Source organism: Mus pahari, chromosome 14 (genome assembly GCF_900095145.1).
Source record: "Mus pahari chromosome 14, PAHARI_EIJ_v1.1, whole genome shotgun sequence".
Taxonomy (NCBI): Eukaryota; Metazoa; Chordata; class Mammalia; order Rodentia; family Muridae; genus Mus; species Mus pahari.
Window position 1 is genome coordinate 26,380,206 of NC_034603.1, and position 18,131 is coordinate 26,398,336.

Here is an 18,131-nt window from a genome sequence, read left to right on the forward strand (position 1 = left end):
CTTCCCACCTTAGCCTTTCTACCTCAGCCCTCACACCTAGGCACACACCTGTTTTCCCACCACAGCCCTCACACCTCAGCCTATGAACTTCAGCACTTCCTCCTCAGTTCTCATACCTCAGCTTTCCCATTCTAGCGTAATATCTTAGTCTTCCCACTTCAGTCCCACACCTCAGCCCTCATACCTCATCCTTTCCACTTCATCCTTCGCACCTTAGCCTTTGACCTCAACACTCATACCTCAACCTTCCCACCTCAGTCTTCCCATTTTATCTCTCATACCTCAGCCTTTCCACCTCAGCCCTCACACCTCAGCTTTCTCACTTCAGTCTTTACACCTCTGTCTTATACCTTACCCTTCCCACCTCAGCCCTAACACCTCAGCTTTCCTACCTCAGCCCCCCCCCATTTTTGTCCTTCTACCTCAGCCCTTATACGTCAGCTTTCATACCTGGGCCCTCACACCTCTGTTTTCCCATCTCAGACCTCACAGCTCAGCTTTCTTTTCTTAGCCCTCCCACCTCAGTTCTCCTACCTCAGTCCTGCCATGTAGGCCTCAAACCACAGATTTCTTACCTCAGCTTCACACCTTTGCCCTTACCCATCAGTTTTTCCACCACAACCCTCATAGCTTGGCTTCACACCTCATCCTTAACACCTTATCACTCTCACCTCAGCCCTCCCACTTCAGCCCTCCCACCTCAATCTTCCACCTCAGCCCTCACCTCAGACTTCACACTGACTCTCCACCTTAGCCCTCGCACCACAGCTCTTCTACCTCATCCATCCTTCTTCAACCTTTCATCTCAGTCTCATACCTCAGACTTCACATCTCAGCCCTAACACAGACCCCTCTTCATCTTTGGAAGACTTCATTTCTGGCCATCTACTCCTCAGTGGAGTGCTCTGCCTCAGCTGCCATGCGACACTCACACCTCATTTCTATTAGCACTCCGGAACAACTTAAAAAACTGAATGCATTTGACATAAATAAAACCTTTTATTCAAAAAATAATCATCTACAATTTCTATGCTTATGTGGTAAAAAGTATACCAAGGTTTTGGAGTGTAACAATGTCAAATGATTTAATCAAGATAATTATCATATCCTGTCAAATACAACATCCAATGATGAGAATATCTAAAATTTACTCAGTAAATTGAGATTTGCAATAGTAATTCATTGTATTCATCAGATTGGGTTATACTACATCTTAAGTGGGAAAAATTTTCTTAACTGAGGTGTTGTGCTCTTTAATGGATCTTTGAAACATTTATTTATTTATTTAATATGTGTGTGTGTGTGTGTATGTGTGTGTGTGTGTACATGTGTCTGTGTGTCAGCATATGTGGAGGTCAGGGGCCACTGAGGGAATCAGATCTTCCATGTGGGTCCCAGGGATTGGACTCAGACCCCAAGCTTGGCTACTAGCTCCCTCACCCACTGGCCAACAACTTTTCAAACATTAAAAAGTTAATCTTCATTGTCAAGTTCATTGGGTTAAGAATTCTAGAGGACATTATTGAGGGACACCTTTGTGCCTGTCTCTGGGTATTTTCAGAGTGGGAGAGGAACCGCCTACATTGGACACCATCATGGGATTTTGTTCTGGTCTGAACAACGATGGGAAGATAAAGCTGTGTAAGCAATGGATTCCCCTTTCTCTACTTTCCGACTCACCCAGAAGTGAGCATGCAGCCTCCCATGGGCACCGTGCTTTCCCTACCACCACTGTCCCTCAGACTGTGAACTAAAACACATCTCTCCTTTCATAAGTTCTGCCTTACCAGGTACTTGGTCAGAGAAAGAAAAAAGTCACTAATACAGCATCTAGTGCTAGAGACATCATCTCAGGTCCTGGTACTTAAACAGCACGCCTTGAAGACCCGGTGTAGCCCTTGGCCATTGGGTTTGGCTGTCCTGGACTTTGTGTGGTCCTCATCAAGACTTTAACTTTCTGCATATGCCAAGGCACATTGTGAATCAATCCCTTGTCCTGGGTCTTTTCGTCCTGTTTGAGAGACTTTGTTCACAGTGTCAGCAGGTGCAGTTCCAGCCCTGGAAGGGCAGCAAATGGTCACGTTACCTCAGTTCTCCTGCTGCATTGAGTGAGGAGCTACTCATGACTGAGGTGTGACCCCAGCCGGTCAGTGGCTTTGAGCTTGTGAACCTCCCTCCTGAACCCTACAACACTGAAAATGAGAGCATCTCTCTCCTTCATTAGAGCAACATTCCACACTTAGAGATGAGGCTAGCCCAGGGACATGCTCCCATTTGATCTTAATTTGAGAGATGAAGCCATTTCTGACTTTATGTGTGTTAGGTCAGCAATACTTGCTAACTATTCCTTTGTGGAGAACACTGGAACACTGGTGTGTATGTGTGTGTGTGTGTGTGTGTGTGTGTGTGAGAGAGAGAGAGAGAGAGAGAGAGAGAGAGAGAGAGGAAGAAGGAGGAGGAGGAGGAAGAACTTAAGGAATTCTCCTTAAGGTGATCTTGCAATAGTACATCATATTAGCTTTCATTAAACTCCGAGGACCAGAAATTGATGTAATGTCCAGGTCATCATAAGAAAACAAAGCTGGTCCATAGGATGTTGTTTTCTTGTTTGGGGCTACAACATTAGATACAGAGCTAGGGGATCAACACTTTTGCATACTTATTTCATTTAAATTAATGAGCCTGACCAGCTGTAGTCACGGTTTCTCTGACTCACCATCCACTATGAGTGGCCATTTCAGAAGGATCCAGTCCCCTTCAAAGGACAGCAAAGCACTTCACACTTCTCCCAGCTTCTGTCTGTATCACTGCTTTCCCATAATGCATCCTTCATACTCCCATAATGCACCATTCTTCATACTCCCACAATGCACCATTCTTCATACCTAGAGGCATTCTCCCATTTTTTTTTTTTTGTTACAGAAAATTAAGAGAATTCCTGAGAATGTGGCAACACTGGCTACAGAGCAAGTTCTCATTAAGCATTTATTAATTAATTGGCCATTGACAGTGTTGTAGGGAATATGAATGGGGTGGGAATCACTTTTAAAATGCCAGAGCAACATTCCTTGAGCTTTGATGGGGAATCTGTGTTATAGAGGATGGTGGGCCGGGCGCCCCACCACCAGCGGTTCTCTGCATTTTGACCTGTTTTGTCACGGAGAAGGAGTTTCTTTGATGAAGAATGAGAGCTACATATATTTGTGGGTATAAGGATAAGTATGGAGAATGCAGTTTGGAATTATATTATGTTGCTCTGGTTGGCTTGGGACTCACTATGAAGACCTGCCTGCCTCTGCCTCCAAAGTGCTGGGATTAAGGGGTGCACCACCATACCTGTCTTCTACTTTAAAATGAATTGTCGACTCATTACTTTTCTCAGGGCAGCATGCACCTCCTTGTTCCTCAGGCTGTAGATGAGAGGGTTGAGCATGGGGGTGAAGATGGTGTTAATCATGGAGAGTATTTCATCCTGTTCTGGAGTGTGGAAAGAGTTGGGGGTCATGTAGATGATCATAGCTGGCCCATAGTAGAGGCTCACAACGGCCAGGTGAGAGGAACACGTGGCCAGGGCTTTCCTCCTGCCCTCTGGAGAATTCATTCGGAGAACAGCAAGGAAGATGAGAAGATAGGAGGACATGATGAGTCCCAAGGGGAGAAGAACAAACATGATGCAAATGACAGACACCACCGTCTCATACAAGGACGTGTCCTCACAAGAGAGCCTCAGGACAGCGGGCATCTCACAGAAGAAGTGGTGGATTTCCCTGGAGCCACAGAATGGGAAGTGCATGGTGTAGATGGTGTTGATGAGAGAATTCAGGGCACCTCCACCCCAGGACACAAGGGCCATCCACAGGCAGACTCTAGAGTTCATGATAATTGAATATCTCAAGGGATTACAGACGGCCACATAGCGGTCGTAAGCCATGAGGGTCAGAAGGAGGCACTCACTACCACCAAGGGCAAAGAAAAAGAAAATCTGGGTCCCGCAGGCAACTTTGGAGATGCTTTTCTGTCTGGAGAAAAAGTTGATGACTGTCTTCGGGACAGTGGTAGAAATTAAGGCCAAGTCGATAAGAGAGAGGTGACTGAGTAGTATGTACATTGGGGTGTGGAGGCGAGGGTCTGCCCAGATCAAGAGGACCAGGATGGCATTCCCCGTGAACGCGATGAGATAGATCAGGAGAATGGAGATGACAAGGATACCCAGATGGCGCAGCTCTGGGAAAAGTCCCAGGAGAATGAAGTCTGCTGAGGTTCCATTCCCTCTGCTAATGTCCCGGACTCCCAGCATCGAACTAGGCGGTGCAGAGAAAACATTAGAAATGTGATCAGAATCACCTCCTTTGATTATCATTATCAAATCCAAGAAAAACAAAGTTAAAAGGTGGGACAAGACCTATTTTTTTAGAATAAAACTCAATCTTGCGAAAATACATTTAGGTATGGAAGTTCTGGTCTTGAGACTGAGGACAGGGTTATTTAAGTATTTTGTATGTGACATTAAAATGTTGTAATTAATTGATGTAAACAGGTGCTAGCATGAACAGACCAGAGAGGTGCCAAAAAAAATTGGCTTCAGAGCTGAAGAGATGACTCAAAGGCTAAGAGTACTTGCTGCTCTTCCAGAGGACCTGAGTTCACCAATATGTAGTAGCTAGCTCACAACTACCTAGAACTCCCTATCTAGGAGATATGATGCCTTCTTTTGGCCTCCTGAGGCACCTGCAAGTACATACACACACACACACACATACACACACACACACACACACACACAGCATTAACAATTACTTGGATTCTTTTTGTATATTTGCTCAATATACACAATCATATTTTATTTGATGATTTGTAAATACTTTTCAACATTCTTGAGATTTGAACAGTTTGCCATGTATGTAGCCTTGTATTGGGAGCCTCTTCCCCGCCCCCTCCCCCCAGAAGCAAGAGAACATGGGATGCAGGAAAGGATGGACTGGCACCATGAACCACCCAGCAGATGAAGCCAGAAGAGTCATGATTTGGGTCACCTCTTCCAAGTCACTGTCCTCAAGGACCATATAGAGTTCTGAAGGGCACTAGGGATTTCCTCTGGTCACAGTGTACATCTCTGCACATGGGTTCCAACTGAGGGGATGGTTGTGATCTCAGGGGTCACTCACCTCGTGCAGAGGAGAAAAACGCAATGGGACAATTAGAGTAGCAGGTGTGGATCGTTTTCCTCTGCAAGAGCTTGAGTTTTACAATGTAATTAGACTGTTAATGAAGATGTCTGGGAGCTGGAGTGTATCACAGTGCGTGCCTTGGGTGTTCCAGGCTCTGTGTTCAATTATTAGCATCACGTACAGAGAACCCGAATTCACTATTTGCCTCAGCCACTGCTAGCAATCTTACTAATTTGTTCCTGGCTGAATCACTTCCCTTGTTAGTTTAAACGTGCGTGGTGGAGGCATGTTTTAATATCCTGATGGCTCTGGGTAGTCACCCCTATGATGCGGGTACCCACCTGGGTACAGCCTCAGATGAATGTGACCTTGCTCTCCACCACGCTGATTGTAATTATCGGATGTCCTAGAACTAACTGAAATGAAATTCAACACTCAACTTTGGACTTCTCTCTAAAATTGGAGACAATGAGACGAGCGATCCAGGAGGCTGGTCTTTGAGGTCCTTGGTACTTCAGTGTTGCAGGCTACCTCCCTGACAGCATCAGTTGTAGAGTGTTCCCAGCCCCAAGGCAATGCTATTCCAGCAGACCCTCATTCTGGCTCTGTTTCCTTCCCCCAAGGGCCTGGATGGGACAATCTTCCCTCTTCAGTGAGCAGATGAGGCAATTCTAGAGACCTCTCTTGTTTCCAAAGCACATTAAATGCCGATGAGGGAAAGGGGATTTGGAAGATTTGGAGCACATACCCTTGAAGCGCTCTCACATACACAGCCCTGTCCCCCTTACCACAGAGATACATTTCTCACAACTAAAGCACATACCATTGTTCCCCCAAAGACCAGCGTTCACTCTACAAGGGTATTTTTAAGTCCAGGAAAAATTAGTTTTGATCTTAAAGAGGGACTTTGGGCTTTGTGACCATGTGACTATAGGCTTTGAGGTGACCTGACAGTCAAGTGACTCTGAGGATTGGCTTCTTCATTGAACAGGCTTTTGTTTGGCTTAATCTATCCAGGTAACAGGTGTTCCTGGTTGTGGATGTGTCTGCCTGGGAGAAGCCGTGCTTTATCAGGTCTGTCCCTTACATCACATGGTGACTGGTACGTAAAACCATCTAATACCAAGAAAGGCAAGGCTAGGAGGAATGAAAGTATACAGGAGCAGAGGCATGAACCTGGTTGAGACCAGGCTGGGAATCCCACAGATGTTATTTTAAGCACTCACCTGTGTGAATGGCCTTTGCGATACTACTGGATAACGGTGGCTGTGGCTGGTATTCTGTCTTCTCAGATCATCACCACCTGTGGTCTCAACCCTGGGGTGATCAGGTCCTAAGGCAGAGCCGACACACAGCCAGGGGTGTGATCTTCTTGGCAGTCGGCCTCACAGGCTGGCTCGGATGCTACACACTGAGCTCTGGCTAGTTTTCTTCTTGAGCCAGGTTAGACTCGAAGAACAGTTAGATAAAAAAAAAAATCATGGTTATAGAAAGTTAATAAAGAGAGCTATGACATTCAAATACATTTCTGGAAGGGAAGAGATGTCAACCCATAGAAAGATACTCGTGGTTGAAGCAGTGTGCCACGCCTAGCAGGAGGGAATTCTGTGGTAAGTCCTTCAGCAATCACTCTAAGAACATTCTGAGGTTGCTTGGTTGTAGCTCAAATGTAAGACACCATGGTTGCTCAAGATCAGTACAGGTACAGTCTCTGGATTTGACCCAGGCAGTCTGATCATAATCTCAGCCCCCAGTAGATTTAAACTAGTCACTTTCACAATGCTGCTTCCATATCCTTGACCTTGACTGAGAACCAAGTCAGGAATGGAGCATCTGGGACATTGTTGAGGGACAGGAACTGGGGCCTGTGGGGAAGCACATTGCTGGGTGGCCTTTCTCTCCTCACCACATCCCTGTCTCCCACTCCAGGAAAAGCCACTGTCGTTAATCGAATCTCTAGATCTCAGGCCTTGGGGAGGAAACTCTCATTGATTACTGCAGGGCACAAATGACTACATCTTGAGAGGATTTACCTGGGACTGAGCCCCACTTCACCTCAGCAAGGACCAGGTTATGAAGCTGTTCAAGCCCAGTGAGTAATGACCTCAGATAACGTGGCCTCCTTGAGTGGAGTCTGGCTCCTCTGGAAAATCCACTCGGATGATAGATCGATCTGAGACACACAGAAGAGAAGATAGCCTGTTCAGTGCACACCACAGGACAACAGAGACTGTGACATCCCAGAAATGAGGAATTAATGGCAGACTGCATCTCAGACAGGAGCTGTCTGATGAAATCAATGCCTCCATTACATAACCACTTCTGAGAGCCCCTCCCCTGTCGCCTTTCCCCTCTGGGAATCTTGCCCCCCAGACATCAATTAGTTGTGTTCCTTAATAGATGCTTGCCTTTCTTTGGGAATCCAACAAAACTGTCTGATCAAGTGCTAGGAACTTTAGAGAGTGATGTTTACATCTTATTGTGGCATCTGAGGTGACACAGGTCAGGGATACACCTTGGAAGCTTCTACTGGAAGGATATTCTCCCAGCTTAATATAGGCACACTCAGCTATAGAACTGACTTCGTGGTTACTTTTGGACTTCCCTCATTAGATTTTATGTCTCTTTGAATTTTTTTCTTTCATAGTCTTTGATTGTATTCTCTCCTATCAGCCTCTCTTACCATCTTCCCTTCCACCAAACCCCTACTTCCTCCCAGCTAGCCTTCCTGCTATTTTCATGTCTTTATGTTTTTGTTTGTTTGTGGTCTACAACATTTATTCGAGGTTTCCTGCATAAACACGATTGCAGTATTATTTACTTGAGCATCCTAGGAACGGCTTCACCATTGAGGAATCTGACCCCCTCCTTCCCCCAGCAACCATTAACTGCCCATGGCTCCTCAGAGGGGGGGGGAGTCCCACCCCATGGTGGACTGTTGACAGGCTCAGCTGGTGGGCCTGAGTTCAGAAAGACCCTACCCATTTGATCCGTACTCAATTGTCTGAAACAAGTTACACCCAGAAACCTGCCACCAATGTGGTGTGAACGTGAACACTGCTAACCATGAGATGGGAGATGGAAAGAGAGATTGAAAGCCTCCTAACCGCTGGTATTGTGGCCGTGTACCACCAAGCCTGCCTCTCTTTTGTTACTCTGTCATTCTCTACAGGAGGAACTTGAAGAGTTCCTCCTGGTAGCCACTGTCTAGATTGAGTGATTCAAGGACTCATATTTGAGTTGTAGCTTAAAGCTTAAAGCAATACTGCCATTGGCCATAGATCTGGGAGTAGAAGGGTTTTTTTCCCTATAGGTCACTGAGATTGGTTTACCTAACTTGGACCAGCAGATCATTCTTCAGTGACAGGGTCCTAAGGGAGAGAATCAGGAGATGAGAAAATAAAGAGGCTATGTAAGCTGGGGTGAAGAGATCTTACATAAGCTACATCTTATGCCAAGCAAGTTTACTAAGAAGTGTAGCATCTCATATATAGTTTTTGAGGGTAAAATGGGGGAAACTGTCATTCAGTGAGATGAAATCAGAAGGAAGCTATTTAAGCAACATTACACAAAGGGAATACAGGATATCTAAAGTGTGTCACAGACTGAACACTCAATGGCCTTGGGATGGGTAAGTCCAGTTTCTTCAGGAGGAAAAGTCAAGTTTCTAGGAACTGAATCCTTAATTCCTTCAAGGCCCTGGCAGCAGCCCCACACTTGACCTTGCCAATTCTGCCCCTGGGCAAGGATACAGAACTGGGTCTCCCTTGTCCTTTCATCAATGCCTCTGAAAAGTCTTGGATTGACCTGGCTCTCAACATTTACCAATGACCATAGAGTCCTGGGTTGGGGGACAATGTAACTTCTATAATTCCTACATCCTATACCACAATCTGCCAATTGGCAACCCAATGAAACCCACCATTTCTACTGTGGTGACTCAGGGATTGTGAGGATGGCTCACAGACCCTCCCACCTGTGAGCTGGGGGTCTTTGGGAAGGGTTTCAGCATTCACTTTTATCACCATCTTGGTACTATCATAACTTCTTATATGCTCATCTTCAATGTCCTTTCATAAATCCCTCAAGGAAGCTGCACTGTCTTCTCATCTTTTGTCATTATATCTGCCTAAAACTGTGCATTTATATATACACAGCACCAGTCCTGCCTCCACTCCTGAGAGGGTGCAGGCTGCATCTGTTTTGTACAGTCCTCACCCTCTAATGGTCAAACATGGTGAGCACTAATTTTCATGTATGTATCTGCCATTTGTCCTTTCTCTCCTGAAGAATGGCTAACTGATGCTTTCACCTCTCTCTGCTTCCTCATTGTGCATGAGATGTGAGCACTTGCTTCAAATGCTTGCTGCCTTCCCTTCTCCACCATGAGAGCCTGTACCCTTGAACTATGAGCTAAAATAATGCCCCTTTTACTTAAAAAAGCATGTACCACGCTCCATTGACGATTAGATTATTTGTTCTTTTATACTTAATTATGAGTTCTTCATATATCCTGGGTATGAACTGCCCATCAGAGAAATGCCTGGTGGGTATTCTCTTCCATCTTGCATGCCGGGCTGTCTTTGCACTGTGTTGTTTCTCTCTCTCTTCAGCAGCTTTTTATTTTGGTGCAATCTTATTCTTCACTTCTTGCTATTACTTCCTTGGCTATTGGAGAAGGTGATTGACAATATCATATCCAGTAGTGTCCCCTGTTTTCTCGTAGTTCCAGGTCTCACACTAAGGTCTTGTACACCCTTAGATCTGAGTTTTATACATGGTGAGAGAGAAGGATCTAGTTTCATTCTTCTGGGTGTGAATAGCCTTTTGTTGAAAATTGTGTTTGTTCTGTTGTCTGTTTCTGGCACCTTTGTAAAGGACCTGATGGTTTTTTTTGTTTGTTTTTGTTTTTGTTTTTGTTTTTTCAAGACAGAGTTTCTCTGTGTAGTCCTGGCTGTCCTGGAACTCACTCTGTAGACCAGGCTGGCCTCGAACTCAGAAATCCACCTGCCTCTGCCTCCCAAGTGCTGAGATTAGAGGCGTGCACCGCCATGCCCGGCGGACCTGATGGTTGTAGTTGGATAAGTTTATTTTATTTCATTGGTTTAAGCATCTGCATTTGTGTTACTGCCATGCTGATTTTGTTACCATGGCTCTGTGATGATGGAACCTTATATAGAAGGTTGTAATACTTATAGCACTGCCCTTTCTGTTTAGGATTTTGTTGGTTATTAAGGATGTTTTCTGTTTCCATATTAATTTCAGGATTTTTTTTTTCTGCGAATAGTATCTTTGGATTTTGATGGGTATTGCATTAAAGCTATGAGATGCTTTTTGAAGAGTGACCCGTTTTCACCATGTCTACCCTCCCAGTCCAACATCGCAGGTGGCCTTTCCATCCTTCCTACTATTTCTTTCTTCAGTGACATAGCTTCCGGTACTGAGGCCCTCTCATTGCTCTCAACTTTGCTGGCTGAGCTCATGCCTCAGTAAAGATTTTGTGAACATAATTGTCTTCCTATTCGCTTTCTCAAGGAGTTCCGTGTTGATTTTATATTCTGCTTCTTTGGCAATTCATTCATTCATTCATTCATTCACTCACTCACTATTTATTTCTAGGAGTTCTTTCACGGAGTATTTAATGTCTAGGATCTTAGCATTCTTTAGACTTCTTTGCTATTTTACCTTTGTTATTTCACCAGCTGATTTTATATTCTGTTTCTTTGATGATTTATTCATTTATTTATTCATTCATTCGTTGTTTATTTATTTCTAAGTGTTCTTTCATGGAGTGTTTAGTGTCTTCTGGGTCTAGGTTCTTAGCATTCTTTGGAGTTCTTTGCTATTTCACCTATTTAAAAAAATGCTTGAATCAGTTACTGTGGAATTGTTAACTTTTGGAAGAAAAGTTTTTTCCTTAATTCTCTGTTAATATTTGCTCCAGTGTTGGGAGAACAGTTTTTATACTTCCATGTAGGACCTTTCTTATTGAACAGTCTTCTCTTGAAAATGTGTCCTGGTGTGTCATCTGTGGTCCAGAGTTTAACCTTAGCTTCATTTCACTGTGCACTTTCCCTGTTGCATCTCTGGATATTAGTAATGAGACTTTGAATAGTTCTCACTGGTTCGAGGTCTGAGTGGCACACATTCTTTTAGATCTTGCAAATAAGGAAGAAATATGTGCTTAGATACAGAATTAAGACAGGGGTCCTCTAAAGGCACCAGGGTTCTCTTTGTGTATCTTCTTTGTTAATAGAGTTCAAAGAATCAAGGACATTTCTCTTTGCAGAGGTCAAAGGTAAAGAGGGGACTGAGCTAAATGGATTATAGTGTGGAGTTATACTACTGGATTCAACACTGTAAGACTTCTGGATACCTGACAAAAGTTTAAAGAGAATTGTCATGGTGGAAGACGCCTAGCTTGTCTCAACTTTCACAGAGAATACCAAATGAAGAGACCTTTGCAGAACAGCACAGGGGGGCAAGAGACAGACAGACAGACAGAGGAGGAGGATGGCACTCATCTGTAAATCAAGTGTGTGGGGAAGGGAGGAAGAGCTAGAGTGTGTGACTCCAGAGTTCAACACAAAGAGCCTAGAGACCGGGAGGATTATTTCTGGAGTGTCCCACACCGTACCAAACCGTCTAGGGAAATGTGCCCTGTAGACTGCAGGAATTTAGTACTCACGACACATGACTCTCTTGTCCATATTGCTGTATGTTGGCATCTGGGTTCTGTTGACATCCAGTGTGGGGTAACAGGTGAAGGTCAGTCAACAGCTTCTTCTGTAAACTCATATGCCATTTTCAACCTACCTGTCCAGAAATCATCCTCCCATTCACCATCTTTAATGGGGTATCTCATGCAAATGATTGCCTGGATGCTCTGCGCACCCTAGGTTCAGTCCAGCTGCCCTGTTCATCCCAAGTTCACACAGTGGAAATTAAGGACAGTCACTGTGTCCTCGTAGCTGCTGGGATTATCCAGTCTTAAATCCACCCCATCCTGCAGAAACCACAAATGTTTACTGTTTGCATTCTCTGCCCATGACTTCTGCCTCTTGACTAACTCAGGTTCTTCCTCGGATAGGTCCCCATGCTCTGACATGCCCCCTTTCTTTGCAATATTTGAATATAATAAAGTATTCTTCCAACAGCAGTCTTCTAAATAAAACACATATTTTTAAATGCTGTGGACAGTTTTACTACTGTTTGACTCGACTGCAGTCTTACTATATTATTGACACAGTGTTCTCATATAGCCATGGGGAGCTGTAAACTTGCCATGTAGCCGAGGATGACCTGGGATTCGTGTTCTTCCTACTTCTACCTCCTAAGTTTTGGGATTACAGTTAGGTGCCACCGTGCCCATGTCTCTCATTTTCACCTCTTTGAATTGTATTATGTATTATAATTAGCTGACTGACAATTTCAATATAGGAGATGAGTGTGTTTGTGTGTATGGTAGTGGCCATTTTTCTCTCATACCCCTACCCTCTCTTTCTCCCTTTTGGTTACTGTTGCCACAGGTTTATCTCCTGACCGAACTTTCTAAGCCTTGCTTTCCTTCCTTTGTCTTTCTTTAATTTAATTTTAAATTAAACTTCCATTTCGCCTTTCTCTGAATGAGACCAGAGAATCCAGATATAGCTCTCCTAGTCAGAGCGGTTCTGCAAACGCACTTTGTTGAGAAAGCAGACAAAACCACTATAACGTGTTGAAATCATCACAAGACGTGGCTGATACTGAGAAGGAAAGGGAAAACCCTCCTCCCAAGACCCCAGTGTGTGTGAGAGATGTTTGAGTCAGCTATTCACGGCTGGCTGTGGGAGCTCCGGCAGCCTCTGCATACCTGCATTATTTTGGGAATTATTTGGGGCAAATCACAACATATGCAGACCTTCTGGAGAGTGGCCAACACTTATCTGTGTTTACATCACCAACACCCTTTGCCCCCTGTGCTAGTAAACACCCTTTCCTCCCACCACCCCTACAAGCTCTTGGAAATTACTAATCTCCTGTACACAGAAGTTCTTTCCCCCAGAAATCCTGTTGATGGGATCACACAATGTGTAGCCTTTTGAGGTTTGCCCTTTTCACTTAGTAAAATGCATGAAAGGTTTTCCTGATGCTCATTAATTTTCTTTTAAAGGTTTTCCTGATGCTCATTAATTTTCTATTTTCTTGTATCTGACCAATACAGATGCAGATATTCACAGCCAACTATCGGATTGAGCCCAGGGACCCCAGTGGAAGAGTTAGGAGAAGGACTGAAGGAGCTGAAGAGGATTGCAACCCCACAGGAAGAATATCAACTAACTGGACAACCCAGAGCTTCCAGGAACTAAATCACCTACTGAAGAGTACACATGGAAGGAGCCATGGCTCTAGATTCATACGTAGCAGAGGATGGCCTTGTCTGACATCAATGGGAGGGGAGGTCCTCAGTCCTGTGGAAGTTTGATGCCCCAGTGTAGGAGGATGCTAGAGCAGTGAGGCAGGAGTGGGTGAGTGGGTGGGGGAGCACCCTCATGGAGGCAAAGGGGAGGGGGATGGGATAAGGGGTTTGGGGAGGGGATACTGGGAAGGGGGGTATCACTTGAAATGTAAATGAATAAAATGGTTAATAAAAAATGAAAGTTTTATTAACACAGACTAGTTTGCTTAAATGTGGCTGGAAAGCATGATGATGTTGGTTTTTGGCTTTTAGTGATCATAAATACGTTTATTATAACTACTCACACACTGGTTGAACTTTGTTGGCTTACAGTGAATGCATACAGTGCCCGTAACAGCTGCTGGCTGGACAAATTATCCCCTGGACTCCTGTGATAGAGTCTGTCATTCAAAGACTATATTAATTGAAAGAAAACAAACCAAGTTGAATCTTTTTTGAAGGAACTTGAAGCCATTTGGGTTCATTATCAGTTCTTACATGTAACACCCTGCCTTTAGTCACAGATTGCTACACATGGACATCAGGTGTGATTAGTAGGTAAGGAGGAATAGACTGTGAAAGCTAACAGGAGATACTAGATCAGGAGGGCAATTGTCACACACCAAATTTTCCAAGAGACTGTATTCTTTTTTTTTCTATGAATGCAAGCTTTATTATTAGTGTACCTTCTTCCATAGACATAAATCCCAACAGACCCCTGCCCCAACAAGGAAGTTGAAAAGTCAGAAATCCTGTGACATGCCATCTCTGTTTTGGTACCCAGTAGAGAGCTTGAGCCTCTTCAAGGCTTCCAATGCTTCCGAGAGTCCAGGGTCATTCTGAGAACAATCCTTGGAGTTGTTCTGCCTGGCGTTCCTTCTTGTTGTACAGTAGTGACAGGGCACTTTCCAATCCTTGTACCTCTTCAAAGGAGAGACTGTATTCTTAAGTGTTCAAACCACTACAGGCGCCATGGGAGATGATCGTGTTTCCCTGCTTCGTCGCTGGAACCAAATGCATTTATATCAACACTACGATTGACATGGTAAATATATGAAATTACTTTTTATGCATACCTTAGGAGAGCTGGGAAAAACTCTGAGAAGAACTTAAAGATATCAAGGCTTAATTTATCCAATGAAATGGAAAATGTATAGAAGATAGAAGAAAACAGAGTTTCATCCAAGTAGGGTTCTATGAAAGGAAATTAGAGGTGTGTTCTAACAGAAGGTATCTGAAACGATGACTATTTAGCTGCTTTTAAAGGTCCTTGTAAATCCCCGAAACCGAGTGCAGAGACATGAAGCCACTCTGATGTGACTAGATTGTAAAGCCGTGTGAGTCCCTGGACTTCTAAAGTGAAAATTTCCTAGTTCATAGTTTTAACTTCTTCATAACTTTGGAGTCCTTCATTTCAAAAACACAATTTGAATTAAAGTCCCACACAGTAAATCCCATGTCACCGTGCAATCTTTCTCCAGAAGATGAAGGTTTGCCAACATACATTTTGTGACATAAAGCCACCTCAACCATGACACGAGCCTGGGAATGGTCTGAGTAGAAAGGAAGGGGCGGTGCTTAAGGACGTAACTGGTCACGTTAAAATTTAGCTATCATTTTCCAAGCCTGACACATTGCTAAAGTTTTAGGAATTGATTTTTTTCTGTTCTGAAACATGGAACTTTATTATTGATGTTTTTTTTTAAAGGCAACATGATCGTGTGACAGTTCCATCTATTGTAGCCTCAGAAAGCACATTGAGTATCATTTCTGTGTGGGGAATGTGCTTGCTCATTATTTTGATAAATATAAAAAATGCACTAAGGGCTCACAGAAAGGTTTGAAATGTCACAAGAAAAGGTGATTCATGTCTCTCCCTGCCCAGCGTAATCAGCGATGCATTCAGTCAGAAGAAAGAAGGAATTAATTGCATAGATTACTACAAGGGACTAAGTGAGAGTAAAAATGTGAAAAGGAGATATTTAATTAGCCTTGTCAATCAACTCGGGATTGATAGAACAGCAAATTAGGTTCTGGACTTGTGTCTCGATGAATTAGAAACCCTTCACCTTTGCACAGATGTCGTAATTTTACAAATAAACACTCACTAAGGGTTTACTGAAGGCACCACGATGTGAACTAAGAACATTTCATCAAACGCTTCATACGCGTCTTACACGTTTCTTTCTCACAAGGCTCTGTTTCCAGTCTGGATTTACTTAGACTTAAATTCGCTTTTTAAGATGAAGGGTAGGACATTTCTGAGCGCAGCACCGGAGGGAGCTGGTTCTTTCATGGCTGCAGCATCTGCCCGTGCACTTCTGTAGGGCCCCTATCACTTCCTTGTTTCTCAGGCTGTAGATAAGAGGATTGAGCATGGGGGTCACTATGGTGCCCAGTACAGCACCTACCTGGTCCTGGTCGGGTGTGTGGGAAGAAGTGGGCGTCATGTAGATGAAGATGGCCTGACCAAAATAGAGGCTCACGACAGTCAGGTGGGAGGAGCAGGTGGCCAAGGCTTTATTCCGCCCCTTGGGAGAGTTCATCCTGAGGACAGTGAGGAATATGAGGGTGTAGGAAGTCAGGATCAAAGTGAATGGGGTCAGGAGAAAGATAATAGTTGACACAAACTTCACCATCTCGTAGACGGATGTGTCCACACAAGACATTCTCAGAATAGCGGGCATCTCACAGAAGTAATGGTTGATCTCCCTGGAGCCACAGATAGGAAAATTCATGGGGTAGACCGTATGAATGAGGGCTGCAGCAACTGCTCCGATCCAGGTGGAGGCAGCCATCATCAGACAGACCTTGGGGCTCATGAGAATGGTATACCTCAGAGGGTTACAGACAGCCACATAGCGGTCATAGGCCATGAGTGTCAGTAAGATGCACTCGGCAAGGCCGAGGGTGAGGAAGGAAAACATCTGAGTGGCACAGGCAAAGAAAGAGATGTTCCGCCTCCCGGTGAAGTAGTTGATGGCTGCCTTGGGCACTGTGCAGGAGATGTAAGCCAGGTCAATGAGAGACAGCTGACTGAGCAGGAAGTACATGGGGGTGTGGAGACGGGGGTCCAGCCAGATGAGGAATATCAAGAGGGAGTTTCCAGCTGAGGCCAGGGTATAGATGAGGAGGATGAAGGAGATAAGGAGGTTTGGGTACCTGCAGCCTGGAAAGAGCCCCAGCAGGATGAAATCAGATGTAGTTTTGTTCTTCGGGTCCATATCTTCATTCAATAAAATTTTTATATCTGAAAAAATCTACAACAGTAAAATGGAAACTATCACAGAGAAAGCATTTGGCTGAAATTTGAGTCTCTTGGTCAGTACCTCTTGGGGCTGGAACTCTTAGATGCAGGTTTCCACAGGAAAGGAGTTGGGGTTAGGCACAGGAGTAGGGAACTGGGAAGGAGATGAGCAGCAGGAGCTATAATGGGAAATACAGGAGCTATAATGGGAAATACCAAGTTGCAGGTCACTACAGCAAGTTATAAACCGCTAACAGAACAGCTTGTAATCATCTGAAAGGTTCAAGAAGTATTAACAGCAGATAGCTGTTAGCTGACCTGAAGCTAAATGTCAGGCAATAGATACAGCCAGCTATTTCTTACCTTAAACTCACATGCTGTTTTTCAGGTCACACACAACAACAGCCTTTTACTAACTACACCAGAATGTGGCTGACTACTTCTGTGTTTGGCCTGAGCTGCAGGAGCAGGCCACTCCAATGATGCCTGCTACCTGCACCGACCAGTTTCCATGTCCAAATCATAAAAGCTCTAGTCCCCCACTACACAGGACATCAGTTCTTCATTCTTTTCCCTGTCTGCCTACCTTGTCCCTTTCAGAGGGTGCTGTTCTCTCTCTGTCCCCTACCTTGTCCCTTTCAGCGGGTGCTGCTCTCTCTCTGTTCCCTCCTCAGATGTTCTCTTAACTTTTCTTCTGCTCCCCATCTTGGTTTTGCCTGGGGTTGCACTTCAAAGAAACCACTCCAGTGACCAAGGTATTTGTCCTTTTGTCCAGCAACAAAGGCATCTTACAGTTCACCTGATTGAAGTATACTTTACTCAGGACTTAGCCTGCAGTTATTTCTACTGGAATAGTTTAATAATTAGTCCCTTTGATTATAACCCATAACCCAATCATTCTTTTCCTCCCGCCTTTGATATTTCATATGAATCTTTGAAATTCTTGAATCTTACATATTCCCTTTCTCCTTAAAATTCTTTCATTTTATGAGTTTTGCCTACAGGCAGGTCTGTATCCCATCTGTGTGCAGTGCCCACGGAGGCCAGAAAAGGGCGTAAGAGCCCCTGGAACTGGACCTACAGATGTTAACGGCCATCTGAGTTCTGGGAATTGAACCCAGTCCTCCGCAAGAGCAGATAGTGTTCTAAACTGTGGAGCCACCTCTCCCAGCCCCCATATTACTTTTTTTTTTTTTTGTTTCGGTACAAATTTACTGAAATTTATATATTTCATGTAAATGGGGTGGTATACTATATGGCTTTTTTTTTTTTTTTTTTT

At 44.2% G+C, this 18,131-nt stretch overlaps 2 protein-coding genes across 2 annotated transcripts; both read right to left on the minus strand.

Annotated features, from left to right (window-relative positions):
• Positions 1-3,343: 3,343 nt before the first annotated feature.
• Positions 3,344-4,297, minus strand: LOC110331293 (olfactory receptor 2T29-like). The gene has a single exon (XM_021211775.1). The coding sequence runs from the start codon at positions 4,295-4,297 to the stop codon at positions 3,344-3,346; it is 954 nt and encodes a 317-aa protein (XP_021067434.1).
• An 11,533-nt stretch (positions 4,298-15,830) lies between these two features.
• On the minus strand, positions 15,831-16,841 carry LOC110331313 (olfactory receptor 2T27-like). The gene has a single exon (XM_021211800.1). It carries the CDS (start codon positions 16,827-16,829, stop codon positions 15,831-15,833), a length of 999 nt encoding a protein of 332 aa, XP_021067459.1. The 5' UTR covers positions 16,830-16,841.
• Between the last annotated feature and the right edge of the window lie 1,290 nt (positions 16,842-18,131).

Bases quoted from the DNA above. Each gene is read 5' to 3' on its own strand.
- LOC110331313 (XM_021211800.1), bottom strand. From the start codon at position 16,829: ATGGACCCGAAGAACAAAACTACATCTGATTTCATCCTGCTGGGGCTC.
- LOC110331293 (XM_021211775.1), bottom strand. From the start codon at position 4,297: ATGCTGGGAGTCCGGGACATTAGCAGAGGGAATGGAACCTCAGCAGAC.